General features: G+C 36.8%; 2 protein-coding genes across 3 annotated transcripts in view; one reads left to right on the forward strand and one right to left on the reverse strand.

Annotated features, from left to right (window-relative positions):
• The window catches only part of LOC127450168 (cytokine receptor-like factor 3), a 35,744-nt gene extending 22,423 nt beyond the window's left edge, over window positions 1–13,321 (reverse strand). The window contains exons 1-2 of one of the 2 annotated variants that reach the window (XM_051714022.1): window positions 13,225–13,321; window positions 10,733–10,860 (exon numbers count right to left, since the gene is read on the reverse strand). In XM_051714022.1, coding sequence (XP_051569982.1) covers window positions 10,733–10,849 — 117 coding nt within the window. In that variant the 5' untranslated portion in view covers window positions 10,850–10,860; window positions 13,225–13,321. Of the gene's footprint in view, window positions 1–10,732; window positions 10,861–13,212 lie in introns of both variants that reach the window. The other variant, XM_051714021.1, reaches the window with a different exon arrangement.
• A 3,409-nt stretch (window positions 13,322–16,730) lies between these two features.
• LOC127450157 (caskin-1-like) overlaps window positions 16,731–17,570 on the forward strand; it is a 168,538-nt gene continuing 167,698 nt past the window's right edge. The window contains exon 1 of the mRNA XM_051714002.1: window positions 16,731–17,375. Within this exon, the coding sequence (XP_051569962.1) occupies window positions 17,282–17,375 (94 nt within the window). The 5' untranslated portion in view covers window positions 16,731–17,281. The remainder of the gene's footprint in view (window positions 17,376–17,570) is intronic.

The raw sequence follows: 17,570 nt of genomic DNA on the forward strand, positions 1-17,570 counted from the left end.
GGAGTGTGTCACTTACCCTTGTGCTCTCAAAGACACCCACATATGTCACATTACTTGGTTACTGTGGAGAGAGCCACTACCTTCATGACGCAGAATTGTCTCTATTGTGATCTACGGTTTGTTTGATGATATTGTTGTATTATTTTAAGCCATGATGCATGCTGGCTATGATCAATAGCAATAGGGGGGGATTTCAGAGGGAGCCACATTTTTAGAATGATAACCCCCTTCCGCGGGTCTCCTTTAGTGGTCGACCGTGTGATGAACAATCGGACCAGATGACATTCCATGAGCCATTTTATGGCAGAGCCCCTCTCTAACTGTCAACACAAAGAAAAGTTGCTCAGTTTTGATTGGATCGTGGCAGGACCAACACAAATAAATGCCAAGCACAGCCATCAGATAAGCTGCTTGGACAACTGCCAGACACCCCTCACAATGCAGGAAAGATCTTCCAACACATTGGAAAAGACTTCTCATTGGTTCATGAGTGGGAACAATGACAAAATAATAATCAACATTCTTGTCTCACTCTACATCCAGAGGATTGTTAACAGGATACACTTCTATAACACTTCTATGTGCTAAGTCTCACTCCATGAGAGAGAGAGGATAACAGATCATTCAACATTCTTAGTCTCCATCCGAGAGACAGTAGAAGATCGACCAAGTACCAAGTCTCACTATAAGAGACTGTTGCAATGCCAAGATCGGAATCCCCATACCAGGGAAATAACTACAGTGACCAGGTTTAGCTCTGGCGAGCAAACCTTCTCTTCAAGTTTTGTGCATCTGCGTGTTCCAGATATAGAAACTTGCACAGACATAATGGCTGTATATCTGCATGTTCCAGATTGCAAGAACCCACTTGGTGCTTCCAGGAGATCAGCATTCCTCAGCTCCTTCGTGTCCAAGGCTGCTGAAATGGAATCCAGCTCCTTCCCCACTGTAACGTGGCCCTGAGCCCCAGTGGAAGATGTCGCCATCACCGACCTCATCGATCGATCAAGAAAAACGTAAAGATCACTACTAAACCTCTTTCCAGAGGCCTTGGAATTAGTGTATACTATCAGTTTATGATTCTCTAGTGTTCTTTAGATTACATAACCTGTGTATCAAATGTCTAGCAAATATTCGGAGTTATTCGTTTAAACAGAACTAAGGTTTTGACCTTATTAATTAATAGAGAAACAGCAATTTATCTTTCATAAGATAATAGTCATACTTTGCCATTGCTACACCCAGTTCAACCACTTGCATTTTCCATCCTATGCACTTATTTACTTATTCATTTATGTTATCTTTTAACATATTAGTACCATTTTGTAGTTTTTGTTAGTTATTCTTGTTTATCTTTTTGTAAATAAAACTCATTTTATTACAACTGTGTGTTCATTAGGCCAAAACTTATGAATCCTTCCGATTAATCAGATGACCAGCTCCATCCAATTTACATATTTCTAATTTATTTAATGGTCCATTTGGATCATTCTTTTACTGTTAAGGTGAAATTCCTTAGCTGGTGCCCCAAGGATAGAGGGAGGGTCCATCTGATATTAATAATCAAACACACATACACCTTAAGTGAAGTGTGATCAAAATCACCACATATTTTGGTGTCTTGTGTGAGGCCCAGTTCATTTCACTTGGTGACAGGGTGATTCTCACTACAACCGATATATTGGCAAGGCCAATAAATCAGCCGATATTCAGAGTTTTTAAATTATCGGCCAATAAATTTTCCCCTTTGGCCAATTTGTTTCTTGAGGGCGCTGAGAATTGCCTGCTTGCATGTGAAGTGACTGAGACATGTAAACGACCAGTCACGATTTGTTTTGTTGTTACGTGCATCGTGTTACTACAATAATAGACCGGTGTGCAACACAGTATCATTTAAATGGTCCGCATATCAGAGCCGCGACAGACACGTTTAACACGTTGTTTTGTCTAATGATAAAAAGGCAAAAATAAATTAAACTAATATCATATACCGTCTGCAAATATGCACATATCTTGTTTAAACTGATGTAATAAACCAACCTCACACAAGCAGATCCAGCATCCTGTGGAGCGCTCATTTATTTATCTCTAAAGCACGTATTCTATCAGCCTCTCCTCAGCAATTCTCTGTCACTTTTAACTCTCTTTTCTAATGATAAAAGGAAAATATAAATAAAACTTCTATTATATATCGTTTGCAAATATTCAGATATCTCATTTAAAAAGATGTAATTCACAAACTTCATGAAAATCCAATGTTTTCTTCCTGTCGAGTACTCATCTAATATCTTCCTCTGAAGCGTGAATTCTATCAGCCTCTCCTCAACAGTTCCCTGTAACTTTTCTAACTATAAAAGGCAAATATCAATAAAACTTCTATTATATACCATCTGCAAATATGCAGATATCTCGTTTAAAATGATGTAATTCACAAACTTCACGAAAATCCAGCGTTTTCTTCCTGTCAAGTGCTCATCTAATATCTTCCTCTGAAGCGCGAATTCTATCAGCCAGAATCAAAAACTTCAGGATCAGGATCAAAAGTTTCTGTGATTCACAAATCATGACAGTCAGTCTGTGACAAACCAAGCAGGCGATCCAGGCCATTTAAACTGTCGGGAGATTACTGCTGCTCTCGCTGGATCTGCACAAGCGCGTGAGTGCAACTTCAAAGTAAAAGCGCTTCACATGTGCTATGAGTAAATGTCGTATTCACTATACACTGTATGTGCAATTGGTTTGATTTGGTATTTTTTGAGAAAATGCGATAGCTACCGTGGACATGCCATCCATGGTTGCTGGACTACTGTGTGTACTGTTATTTCCTTCTTCCTAATATATTAACAATTTCTTCATGTGTAAAAAATTACTAAAATTTGATGACTAAACAGAAATCAGAAGAAACTGCTATCTACCATTTAAAATACAATATAATTTTAGTTTAGTGTGAAATTGAGTAAATTTAGTGCTAAATATGATTTATTAATCTTTTGCAATTTTATGTTTATGTTATTTACTATATTAAATTGAGTGATATATTGGCATTGTATTGGCCACCCTGCTCTCTGGATATCAGCATCAGCAATAAAAAACCCATATCGGTCGAACACTAGTCTCTTTATTTTGTGCTCTGCAATAACGGTGAACCACTTTACGTTCAATTAATGCTTGACATTGACAGGACCATACACAGGGCCTCCGCTGTCTTCATTGATCCTAGACACTTTTATCTCGACCAACATAGAAAATTGTGAAAATAAAATATTAAAAATGTACACCTGATGAACGAAGTAGTGATTGTGTAAAATAAATAAGATAGTTATACACAAAATTATTGCAAAACAATATGTAGCTAATTTTGTAATTAATTAGGTTAAATGTGTATTTACATTTCCAGCGAGGTAAATTACAAATGTTTTTAAAGTTGCGCACAAATATAATGAAGTTACAATGACGAGCAGCACTATATGGTCACATTTCAGCACCTCACACATGAACAGTCATCTTATAGCACTTAAAGCGCATCCTCGCGCGTACATAAGTGCAGTTTTGGGAAACGCACGTAAAAATAATGAATGTTCGTAAAATTGCTCGAAGAAAATGCTGTTAACAACTAAGATCAATCGTTATTGTGAAACAGGGCCCAGATCAGTCCAGAGCCTTTTGCAATACAGTTTTGCAGGGAGTCAAAATTCAAAATGCACCATAAAACTATCTAATCCTTCAGAGCATCAGACTAACCAGAAATAATGCTGTGCAAATGCTATGACCTGTAGTCCTTAACACATATTTTTTATGTATTCCTACCTTTACTTGAACACAATTCCATGCGTCCCGCCTTGAGAATCTCTGCAAATTTCTTGTAAAAGTCATTACGTTCGCCTCTTTATCTATTGAAATCAGAAATTAGCCACCGATGACAGCATTAGGATCTTTCCTTTCTGAGAGAAAAGGTCTTTTAAATCATATTTTGGGCGGCCTTTGGACACCAATTCCCGTTTAACTATGAAATTAACGTCACCTCTTTTCCCATTTTATTTGAATATTCTTTTGTCCTTTTTTCTTTTTCCCCTTCTGTTAAAATAGACTAAAATAAAATTAGATAAAACAAACAAACTAAAAATCAAAAACAAAGAGAATTGATACTTCGTACATTTTAGGCTAGATATAATAAACAAATATAATTTACTTACATGACTTCTGCTGGTGTGAACTTTACACTCAATGATTTATTCATTGTTTTTAGGGGAAATAAACTGCATGTCAGTGTACTGTATGAAGACATGGGGCATATCTTATTTTGTGATTTGAATATCTTAACAATTTGTACTGTAACTGTACAGCGCTTTTATCATCCGTATTATCATCTTTTCTTTTTTCTTTTTTTTGCTCCTATTAAAGAGACTTTTTCAAGGGCAGACCATTAACTCTAAGTGGGATGCGTAAAGTTCCATCTGAAAAGTCTGTTTTTATTGTTGCAGCAATATGAGCGAGATCAATAGAGTTTGACTTTAGGATGTTGCTAAGCTAATGGCACAATTATCTAATGCAGTGGTTCCCAAACTGGGTGCCACTGGGTGTCTCTGCTCTTCAGATATTTTAATATTTTAATAGCCATATACAACGCACTGACGGAAATCTTTTATCTCAAAATATCAGATCTGTGCAATGTGTAAATGCAGCCTAATAGACCTGCTGCTGTCTATTATAGGCCTATGGTTAATATTAATCAAATCCAACCAAGAAAAAGAGAAAAGTGCTCATAGACACTGGCTGGATAAATTTAGTAGCTTTAAGTAGTGGTCGACTGATATGGGTTTTTTAATGGCTGATGCCGATATCCAGAGAGCAGTGTGGCCGATACAATGCCGATATATCACACAATTTAATATAGTAAATAACAAACATAAAATTGCTAAAAACAAAACTCTTATTTAGCACTATATGTACTCAACTCAACAAAAAAAAAAAAAAAAAAAAAAAAAAAAAAAAAACATTATATATATATATATATATATATATATATATATTGTATTTTAAATGGTAGATAGCAGTTTCTTCAGATTTTTGTTTAGTCATCAAATTGTTTTAATTTATTTGCACATGAAGAACTTGTTAATATATAAGAAAGAAGGAAATAACAGTAGACACAGTAGTCCAGCAACCATGGATGGCATGTCCACTTTAGCAATCGCATTTTCTCAAAAAATACCAAATCAAACCAATACAGTGCATATTGAATAAGACATTTACTTACAGCACACGTGAAGCGCTTTTACTTTGGGCTGCATCCGAAAACGTAGGCAGCTGACTTGCTACCTTGCTGCCTAATCAGTTAATGGCTTAACTGACATCTGTTTTGAATGAATGGAACTCTTAAAGAAACTGGTCTACGAACAGTTTGAAAAGCACCTTATTTTCATCCTACCTCCGTATACAGCCTCCGGAGGCAGCATTTTCCTGGTTTCGGACGCAGCCTTGAAGTTGCACTCATGTGTTCGTGCAGATCTAAATCGCTGGATTTTCGTGAGGTTCATGAATTACATCTGTTTAAACGAGATATCTGCACATTTGCAAAAGGTATATAATAAAAGTTTTATTGATATTTGTCTTTTATCATTAGAAAAGAAAGTTGAAAGTGACAGGGAACTGCTGAGGAGAGGCTGATAGAATACGTGTGTAACAAGGTTAAGGATGGGAAAGAAGGAGGTGGGAACTGGCTGAACAGTCAAAGTAATATTTTGATTTAAACTTAAACCAAAAAGACACAAAACATAAATGCACACATGGCAGCTGCATGTGGCTCTCTCTTTCTCAAACTGCCACATTCCACTGCACTATCCCCTCTCCTCGGCTGATTAGCCCGATTGGGGGCCGGGCGTGCGTAGTCACGGCCCGGCCCTGCCCTCCTCCTCATCACAACGTGCTTTAGAGGTAAATAAATGAGCGCTCCACAGTATGCTGGATCCGCTCATGTTTTGTGAGGTTTGTTTGTTACATCTGTATAAACGAGATATGAACAAATTTGCAGACGGTAAATATGATATTAGTTTTATTGGAATTTGCCTTTTTATCATTAGACAAAACAATTAAAAGTTACAGGGAACTGTTGAGGAGAGAGAGGAAGAATGAAACAGGAGAGCACTTTAACATTATGAGCTCAAACACGTGTGTCGCGGCTCTGATATGCGGACCATTTAAGTGATACTGTGTTGCACACCGGTCTATTATTGTAGTAACATGATGCACGTAACAACAAAACAAACTGTGACTGGTTGTTTACATGTCTCAGTCGCTTCACATACAAGCAGACAATTTTCGGCGCCCTCAAGAAAAAAATATATCGGCCTTGTTGATATACCGGTCGACCACTAGCTTTAAGCCAAATAAATTTCAGTGACTGGTCTGTTTCTCAATCAAACTCTGACTGCATCGATTCAGTATTTATATATATCTAATAATCACACAGAAAAGATTATGCAGGGCTCCAGACTGTGACTAAAATTGTCGCAAATGCGACCAAAAATAATTGTGACAATAATTTTAAATCTAGTCGCCAATGGCTGCAGTCAGGTTGTGTACATTCATATGCGGTTTCGTCAGTTGTTAATTTGTGAGTTATTGAATACATCTATAGAGCGCGCATCAGTGTGTCTCGTGCCGCTTTTCACCCGTTCTTTTGTGATGACGAGCTCGATGCACCTCATGAAACAACAAACCCAGCGTGAGAGAGTCGTGAACAAATTACTCTTTTGAACTGGGTTTTTTTCATGAATCACCTGAAAAGAACTGAGGGTTTGAACTTAGGAGCTCAAGTGAGCAGTTTGAATCAGATTCACTTTCTCAGCGAATCAGCCATCAGTGAGCTCACAACTGGGAGCACATACATTTCAAAATAAGAGTCCCATGTGTATTTCGGGCTTCTTTATAATTAAAAGTCCCGTATTGTGTACCACTTTTTTTCTTCTGGTAATTATTGATTGGGATTGGAGTAGCACAAACTGCATCTGGGATTTCATTCAATTTGCACTCTTGTAGTCTCTGTGTCTGGGGCCATCCAGTAACAGTAAAGAAAGACTAAGGCAATATTTAAAACAACTTAAATTATATATCTATATATATAATCAAGCTTTTGACAATAGACCTTTTTCACAGACTGTAATGACGTGTTTCTGCCTTATTTAGCAGCGTAAATCTAGCAAACATTTTTATATGCTAAATGTTTATAACATTATGCTTTGTGCTATATTACCCTGGAATTAGTTTAAAAAAAACTAATTACCACAGCTGCGAGGGGGTTTTGATTACAGCTGCTGAGACAGTGACAGTAAATTTGGCATCTTCCATTTTACGGTCTTATTCCACTGCTCTCTTTTTTCTAATAGTGGATTTTTTTCTTTTGCTCTTGGAGCAAATGAGTAAATGAAAATAAGATTTGCTGTGGTCTCCCATTCACCGCTGTCAAAGTCTATCCTGAAATTGTTTACAAAATAATTGTTCCAAAATCTGGAGTGTGAAAAAGGTCTATTGAGGGACTTGTACACAACTATTACACAAGGTGCAAACATTCACTGATGCTCAAGAAGACAACACACTACTATATGCATACTATACTTTATGTAAATATCTGTAATGTAGATTCTGAAGAGCAGTACTAAATATTTTTATTTTTTTAATCTCTTATTTTCATATAAATTATGAAAGGGGTGTGAACATTTATGAAACAAAAGGGAATGCAAACTTATCTTCTCAACTATATATACTGTTTATCAGTGGCGAATTCTCAGGGCCAGCAAAGCCTTCTCTGCTGGTCTAACATGCCAAATAAATAAATATTTTTCATCCTTTCATTCTCAATCACCTTTTTGCCTATGTATTTTTAATCGCTTTCCACTCTTAATTAATCTACAAACAAATAGAGAAAAACGAAAAGTTTATCCAGTCAGAATTTCTTCCTTAATGCTTACAAGCAAAGTGTGACAACTGTTTCACAAATCGCATGCCCGAAGCAGCACGTGAGTTTGAGCTCCACCCCGTCAGGCCTTCAGAATTTCCACAGAATCCCTCAACAGTGCAAATGAATGGGCAACTAAAGTCAGATTCATCAGCCAATCAGATTGATTTATTTGTTCTTGGTGGGTGTGATCTTTAGGATATGTCCCGGTCGAGGCTTTCTAGCTGGCCTTGAGTGACGCAATCACGCTTTAAGTGATGTACGTAATTCAAGAGCAAAAAGTGCGAGATCTTGCTGATGAGTCGGCTGTCATCACTGCTGGTATTGCTGTTGAGAAAGAGAGCCTTATGGATTTAAAAACACGAGATGTTCTGCATGATTGTGTGATTGCTTAATTTATTAATCATGAAAGGAGGACTGATTTACACTTCAAGTAAATTGGTAAGTGCTTTTTGCATTGTTATAGAAACATCAGGAGTTTTCTAAGTGTAAATTAGGCTGCTTGAGCGTTCAGTGTCAAGTTTTGAAAAGTAGTGCTACATTCCATTCAACTCAGAAAGTCGGATTTTACAACTTCCTACTAGGAAAAGTGCAATGAAATGCATCTTTAAGTCAGAATTACAACTTGTAGGCTCGTGCAGAAATTCTCAACTCCGATTTCGATGAGATTCTGGGGCATGATGTCACACAAAACATGTCGACACTCAGGGAGATATACAAAGTAAGTGATAAACATACACTTTATTAAGTAATATTGATAAATGAGTTTGTTTCCACATTACATGATACATGACACTGCAGAAACAGGTGTATAAAACATTATAGTCTCTTGATAATCGTACACCTGAAGCACAAATGCTAGTGCTGCAGAATTGTTTAACAGTTGGGTTGCTAGGAGACATCTCTAATGAGAGTCAAACCCCTGCTAAGCTGACGGGAGCATTGCAGTTCCGAATATCGGGGAATGGAATGCATTTATGGTCGGAGATATCAAGTAGGAATATCCCACATCCAACTTGAATGGAACACAGCATAACCTTGTACCCTGATGAAACCAAATTTATTGCAAGCAACATTTAAATTGCAAATATTATTAGAAAGCTCACTTACTTATATTATTTTTTCCAGGTATTATGGACCTCCTTGGTAGATTCATATGAAAAATTATGATTTTTGAATGTCTGTTTGGGAGACGATCATTTCACAAAACAGACATGCTGCAGTTAAAATTAGGCTTGCTTGAGCTTTAAGTGTTATTTCAAGTTCTGGCTTTCGTGCATGGACTATTTTTAAAATGTCAATTGGTATTATTAGTTAGCTGCGACATAATATATGATGCCCAAAGGCATAGGGTGTCTTATTCATTGTGAAACTGTGTTTTCTTAATGGCATGAATCACACTGAAGGCCTAGACTGTAAACGCACGGCCCGCCACTGCTGTTTATTAAACCTCAGATTAATAGGTTATAAACTGTCTTCCTTTTCTTCGGCTTTCTATCTTATTTCTGAACAGCAATCTAAATTGAGCAATTGTGTGATTTGGTGACTAAAAACAGCCATTTGGCTCCTTAATGTTTTGCTTTAGGAGCCAATGGCTCCCAAGTAATTTTTTTTAGTCTGGAGCCCTGTAATGTCAATAATTTAAGTAGTTTTATTTTGCATTAGGTTACTTTTTTAAATGTTTTTTATATTATGTTTTTTATGTTTAATTGCTGCTGTTACTAAACACTTTACTCTGTTCTCTATTTTATTACTGGTTCTTAAATAATTACTTTAAAAGCTTAAAGCAATGTTTACTTAAGAAACATTTGAAGGCTACATTGTTTTAATTTAATTTGTTAATATTTATATTAATATTAAACTTTTTAAAGTTGCACTTAGTAAGATTTTAGCTGGCTCTTACTTGTCCCATCGGTCCCAGCAGTACTTGTGGTTTTGGACGCTATAGTGACACCCATCATCCTGGATACTGGAAGTTTGTTTACTAAGTGCTGCCGCTTACACCGAATATGTTCATTTATCTTCTGTTTTGTTGCTTTTAGTCTGTGTTTTTCTCTGTCTCATAATACACACATATCTATAACAGACAATCTTGTATCCAATCCAAACAAATTTTCGTGCATTGTTGCACGCTGGACTGTAACCGTGCAGCCACGACTTGAGCTCTCTCCCGGCTGAACACCGGCGCGCTCGCGCTTGGCATTTGATGTTGCACCATTTATCCGTGATCTGCGCTGTGTGAGCTGTAGGACATAGAAGTTTGATTCATAACTCCCTCTTGTTTGGACATTTTATATTTTCACTTACGCTCATTCTGTTTGGACTGTCTTTTGGTTGTAGTAAGTATATTCTGTTTGTTGTTACATTGTTTGGTTTGCTTGTTTTGTTTACATGTACTTGCACCAAAAAAAGAGTGCCCTAGTTTAAAACCATTGCTCTAATAAGCAAAAAAGAAAAAGAGGCACACAAAAATATCAATTTGGTGAAATAATCCATTTTAATGGGACTGAACAATTTTTACTGATACTTTTAGTATGAAATGTAATTAAATGTATAATCAACATTACTCCAGGCTTGTTCGCTATCTTCGATTTACCTAAAAATTTGACTAAAATGAGGTATCATAGGAAGCAGCATACTTAAGCTGCCTATTTTTTTTCAACAGCCTTCGCATCGGAAGCATTCATATGATGCCTTAAAATGCTGCCTCCGAGGGTGGCTCACTAGGTTTTTAGGTGTTTGTTGTTTCAGTGGCAGTGGACAGAGTCACAGCAGTACCTGTTTGCATGCCTGGCTGAGTCCATGCAGTCTCTGCTGTAGCTCGCTCCTGTAGTTCTGGGCTGCCTCGATGCTCTCCTTCGCCTCCTGCAGTAACACCTCTGCCTCTATTGACATCCTCGTGGCCTCTGCCAGAGCACAAATATCAAGGTAAAGTTTAGGAAAACATTTCCATTGATGCAGATGACAAACTTTAGTTTGGCTTTCTCTTTTATGACATTAAAACACTCTAGAGGGAAAGAGTGAAGCCATACCAAATGTCATACCAAATGTCACATTAACAAAGCTATGAATACATGAAATTCCATACAGGACTGAAGAAACAGATGCCTGTTCTCTTGGGTTAGCTCTCAAAATAATTGAACAGCAACTTTATGAAACTATCAAGCAACAGTGACAGATATCTTTAACCATATCATTTCCATGGCCTGAGTAGACGTGAGCAGTGTGTTTTGAATCAGAACAACACATCTACAGTCTTTTCTGTTAAAGTTGAGCTCAAGAGGATGATGCACTCATATACAGTTATGACTAAAAAGCTCAGGAAAGATTGTAACCATGAGAAATCACATTCATGTCAACCATCATATCAGTGTAAAAATCAAAGTAGTCATGTAAAATGAATCATTGGCCTGAAGGCTACATTCTGTTTGCTTTTCCATTCTGTACAGCAAAAAAAAGTTTATAATAGTTTGGGTGTAGTGTTTATCAAACAGGTTGAAATAATATACAGTAGCGAATAGGCATTGACCATTTTAAAATCAAATATCACATTTATTTCTCGAACAAGGGTGGAAAAAGGTATTCACACACAACTTTTCTACAAATACCAAAAAGTAAAACAAACAAATAAACAAAAAAAAAAAAAAAAAAATTAAATATTACAATTGCATGTGAATATGTTGATAACAACTGTCACTATTCATTTCTTGAAACAAAGGAGATAAAAAGAAATGCACCAAAAAGGTAAAACAAGCAAACAAATGAAATAAATACTATGTCCTTCCAAATAAAAATATGTTGATAAACATCTATCACTTCTCTATTAATTGGTTGAAAAAGCTGTTTAAGGCTAGCATGCTACAATGAAACCACTTCCGTTAAAGTGAAAGTATCTGCAAAGTTCTTACAAGTGCCCATGTGGTTTAAATTCACAAACTTGACTGAACTTTTCCATATGGACTGCCCTGATTTAAACTACACCTCAACCTCTGTGGATTACAATAGTGTCTTTATAACATAGGTACTGCTGAGGACAATAGCTGCTTGTTTGTTGTGTATGAGTGGACATGAATGATGAACAGGTGGATTGGCGGCTCTGTTCTGTAAGCTGTACAATTTAACCTCCTTTTACACAAAGATGATGACTTCTGTGCACAATGCAGAGAATGAAGCTTTGCAACTCCCAAAACCAGCCTTTCATCCCCACCTGTGAGAGACCTGAACATTCAGAACCAAATAACAAACTGTGACCTGCACCAACAAGCCTGTGAGTTCAGATTTTAAAACTTCATGATCAATGGTTTCAAAATGTTATAAACTGGCAGTAGCTCCATATTTACTGGATCTTGACATTTAACATGGAAACTGATCAAAGGAAAGGGAGGGGTTCTCCAAAACCATTGTCTAATCCCCTGGTTAAGCAGACTGGGGTTAGTAATCTAGGCAAAGAGCGTTAAGACAAGCAATTACATTATCTACTTTTGGCCCAGATGAATCCTTTCCCCCAAGTGAATGCATCGGGGAGTACAGCAGAGGACTGGCTAACTTTCAGAGGGACTTGGGTGACCTACATTCAGTGGCAAAATACTCCTGCCAAAAGACAATGTTAGGAATTCCAGTGTGAGAGGTCTCTGATCAGGGAATCATGAGTCCTACTTCACTGACTGCAGTGGCCACAGTTTAAAGGGCCCTGCTCTTAAGATAAAGCTCCATAAGATGCATAAAAAATGAATGTTTATAAACTGGAAGAGCTCTTTCTCATCCTTCTGCCCGTCAGCTTTACAGTTCTGCTATTACATGAAAACGTATATTCCCCCCTTTTTTTTTTTATCCAATTCCAGCATTAAAGAGAACAGTTATGTAAAGCAGTGCACTTAATTCTCTCTCTGGGTCACACTGATGCATCGTGCACGACTGAACAAGATCATACATGTTCAACACGAGTAAAATTAAAAGTCAGACAGACCAGTGAACACATATAAACACAAGATCTTTAAACCCACAGTCCAAAGACACAAGAAAATGTTTAGCATTTATTTAAAACTTAGTCTCTTCTGTGAGGATTGCTGGACAAACACTCATTACTTTATCAGAGTTTAACAGAAAGCTCTTCAAACGGCTCCACCCATAAACCTCGTCAGGAAGAGTCGGCATCTTCAGCTAAACACTAAAACTGTGGCGTTTTTATTTATTTATTTTTGTGGTAAAAAATAAAATAAAATACATATTACTATTCAGCTTCTTTCTCCCTTTTTTACCTTTAATATTACCTTCTGCGGTCCTTTTCTGCTGCGGAGTTCCGCCATTGACGCTCTGGCAACAGTGAGGAGCTCGAGGAGCATATTTTCACTTTGATACAAACCCGTCATCCAATCAAATGCCGAATAAGAGTGTTTTCATAGCGTCAGCTGTCATTTCTAGCCAATCAGATGATTTAACTTCTCTTGACTGCCGCCCCCTTTTGTTAAAAACCCAAAGCGCATGAAGGTGATTGACAGACAAAAAATGATCAGTGTAACTTTGCATTAATCAAAAAATAAGAGCTGTTGCCTATATTAATAAATGCAGAACCGAAACAAAATGCAAATAAAAGCCGAAGACTTTAGGAAGGAACATTTACAACCAATGTTTTCAGAATTGCAATAGCCCGCTGAACTTACTGTGAATTATGAATGTCTGAAAATGCAAATCCGCATTCACTGTGCTGTCTCTTTCATTTCCATGCCAGTCCATGTGCTTTTGAAAAGGGTTCATATCTCTGTAAGATACAGAAATAAAGGAGAGAGAGAGAGAGAGAGAGAGAGAGAGAGAGAGAGAGAGAGAGAGAGAGAGAAATAATAATAATAATAATAATAATAAAAACATTTACAATAACATTAACAAATAATTTTTTTTTTTATTTTTTTTTTATTTTTTTATTTTTTTTACTAGTTCAATACTGGCCTGCTATATGTGAGCAATTTTCTGAGGTGACATTAGTATAATATTTAAATTGTAAAACAAATGTAAAATATCACCTCTGTATAACATTTACTCATCACCTATAGCATACATGACTAACAATCCTTGTTGTAATTTATCTAGATTTGATAATTTTATAATTTAACCCTTTAAAATGTGTTTGAAATGAATTTCACAAATTATTTTAACAATTAAATGCGCAATAGGGTCTGTGTTATAAGCTCAGCTTTACAGATATCTTAAAATAAATATATATATATATATATATATATATATATATATATATATATATATATATATATATATATATATATATATATATATATATATATATATATATATATATATATATATATAAGAAGACTCCTAAAGAGTTTTCTCACATGTTGATATATGGCGTCTTCAGAAAGATGTTAGCCACAAACCAATCTATTAGTAGTTTTTAAGTAGAAGTTGAGGCCTGTCTCCACACATTCACTGCGTTCTTTCCGCAAAACACAGTAAATCTCATATGAACTGTAATGTGAATTAGTGAACACTAGAGGCCAGTGTCTGCACGATGTACTGTGCATGATGAGGCGTTCAAGAGTTATTCCTATTTGCCGCTGGGTGGCGCTAGATCACATTCACGCAGATGTTTTTGCAGGTACTAATCCCTGGATGGAGGATGTTGTGAAGGTAAATCTTCTGGACGATATTGTTGAAGGCGAGGGAGTGAAACTCAGTTTTACAGTTAAAGTGAAAAATCAAATGCGCCACAGTACCCCCTTTATTTTTAAGTGATCTTTTGTATATTTTGGCAAAGTTTCCTCGCATCTTCGTGTTGTTGACTTTTCATTAATAGCTTAAAAACAAAAGATTGGTCGTGTCAGTGAGAGCTACCAAGAATTTGATGAAACAATATAAAACAAAACATTATAGGGCTTAAAGCTGGTTAAAACTCACTTACAGTGATAATTTTCACATAAGCACATTAGCCATAGATAAAATAATTATTTTAACTTTGACAGAACTTACACAAACATCTTACAGAAATACAGAAATAAAGGAGAGAGAGAGAGAGAGAGAGAGAGAGAGAGAGAAATAATAATAATAATAATAATAATAATAATAAAAACATTTACAATAACATTAACAAATAATGTTTTTTTTTTATTTTTTTTATTTTTTTTACTAGCTCCTCTGAAATATAAATGCTGCTGCAGGTTAATAACTAGGCTTTGGCTTTTGGTCTAGGCTTTGAATTAACAAGCCAAAATGCAATGCAAAGTAAAACTGCAGCAAGAGGACAGCTAACTTTCAGTGAACTCCCCTCCCCCTGGGGTAAGATCATGTCTCCCCACCTTTATTTTTACTCTTGGTTTAATGTGCCCCCCTCAGAATTTGGGCAGAAGGTCCCCAGTGGGATGTTCTTACTGGTGTTTTTATTATTTACTTTAATGATTATTATAATTAATGGAGTTATTATTTAATAATTCCATGAATTAAATATACATTTTAAATATATATTTTTATTCATCATAATCTATAGGTCAGTTGAGTGAAATCATTCAATCTGATTTCCTAGTTTATTGCTATTATGATGATACACCTTCAATTAAAAATATAGGCCTATACATAATTCATAGAATGGTATAGTGTCATTCAGATATGTCTTTGACTGGGATTCTGTTATTTGATTTGTCCGTCATAATTCAATTATATACATATATGTAGTCAAAATGCATCAATTTACATAAAATCTTTTATTTAGCATTTTACAGTAATTATACACTTAAAAAAAAAAATAATTATATCAGATGTATTTTATATATTCTGCAAAAATCAGATGCCGTTTGTATCCCAGCAGTGGGGTAAGATGGCCCCTTTTCATGATTTTTAATTTGTGCTATAAAAACTTATTCAGCAAGTGCTTCCATTTATTTTCCCTGATAATATGTTGCCTGATGCATCATGATCCTGTACATGCTAAACTCATCTCTAAATATGTTACAATTAAGCTGTAAATGCGCACTGTTCTTAAGGGGAACATATTCCCCCATCTTCCCCTAATAATAATAACATAAAAAGAAAAACCCTGATGAAGTTAAAATACAAATACTGTTGCTGGGATGGTAAACCAAGTGTTAAGTAGCTGTGAATGGAACATGTCAATCACAGATTGGATTCTGGTGCTGAAAGATGGTCAATGTGCTTGGGGCTTGAGTCTAAGACTTTGAAAGAAACCCCATGTACTTAAGACAATAACACCGACTAGGCATTCAAGAAGTTTTGTTTTGAAGGTATCATGCAGTCAAGCTCTTTTTGCACCCTGCTTTGTAATCTACAGGCTTTCGCTGAGACCCAGAGGTAAGAACTAAATCTTAAGTGTTATTTCCCATGTGTAGGTTGCATAAAAATCAGAACGAAGAACATAAGAAAAACAACATGAATCAGTGGCATCTTATAACCCAGTTCTGCTCTAGGAGATCCACCTTCCAGCATCTCTACTATACTGTAGACTGTCACTCTATAGTGCTCAGGTAAGCCATATTTTCTTGCTGCAATCCATCATTGGCAAGTGGGCGTATGGTCGAAACAAGTGCATAACAAAGTTCTTTTCTAGTGTCATCTACAGAGCAAGAGTGTTTTCCACACCACGTCTTATGATACAGCAGAGCATGAATGTAGTTTCCTAGCATGTGGCTGTCAGAAATGGAATGGGGGTGTTCCTACACGTTGGCACCGCCCTCTGGATGAAGCGGAGCCATTTACCACAGCAATGTCAGCCCAATCCACGGCTGGGGCAATGCACGTTATACACACTCCTTGTGTAGATCCGTCACAGGACAGAAAATAACGGTGCGAGGAGTACGCGCGCGGAGAGATGGCACCGCCGACTGACGCGTCTTCAGCACATCTTCTAGGACCCGGGGGAAAACATGTATGGGAAATTAAAGGAAAATTAATATTGTCTTTATGTTGCATTTCTAAATGCATCGCAACATCTTCTGCCTGTCGATCACGCTAACAAAACGTGATTGGATCCTTCTGATCATGATTTTCTAGAACAATTTGGGCATTACAACGTACACATAGCGTACTGGAAATCCGATCTACTACGAATGTGTTAATGATTGCAAGCTTGTCGCAGTGGAACATTGTTACTATATTTGACGGCTTCTCGAAATCGGAACAGTCACATCTGTTATCGATAGGAGCCAGCTGCATCAGTTCTGTAGTATTCGAGCATCCTTCCGCCAGTGTGCATCATCGTCATTCTCGCGACCTACAGCTCCATCGCAAGAAGGAGGATCCGCAGAGGAGCTCTCCGGGCAACACCGCACACACATTCAAAGGATGCTTTAGGTGTAAAAAGAAATAACGATGGGGAAAGATCAGGAATTACTTCAAGCGGTGAAGACTGAGGACCTGATGACGGCGCAGAAGCTTCTGCAGAGGCCCAAACCTGGGAAAGCAAGTAGGTGTTGTGTAAATCACTGGCATTTTTGTATGTTGTCATGGCTGGTAGTGGAAAGAGAGATTGTGAGTAGTAGGATCACTTTCTGATGAGACCGAAAACACTTGCCCTACCCTTTAATTATGGCTACAGATGTTTACCGGCTCGATATGATTCATTCAAGCTATTGGTTTTCATAGGAAAGAAACGGGAATC

This window comes from Myxocyprinus asiaticus, chromosome 13 (assembly GCF_019703515.2).
Source record: "Myxocyprinus asiaticus isolate MX2 ecotype Aquarium Trade chromosome 13, UBuf_Myxa_2, whole genome shotgun sequence".
NCBI classification, from domain to species: Eukaryota; Metazoa; Chordata; class Actinopteri; order Cypriniformes; family Catostomidae; genus Myxocyprinus; species Myxocyprinus asiaticus.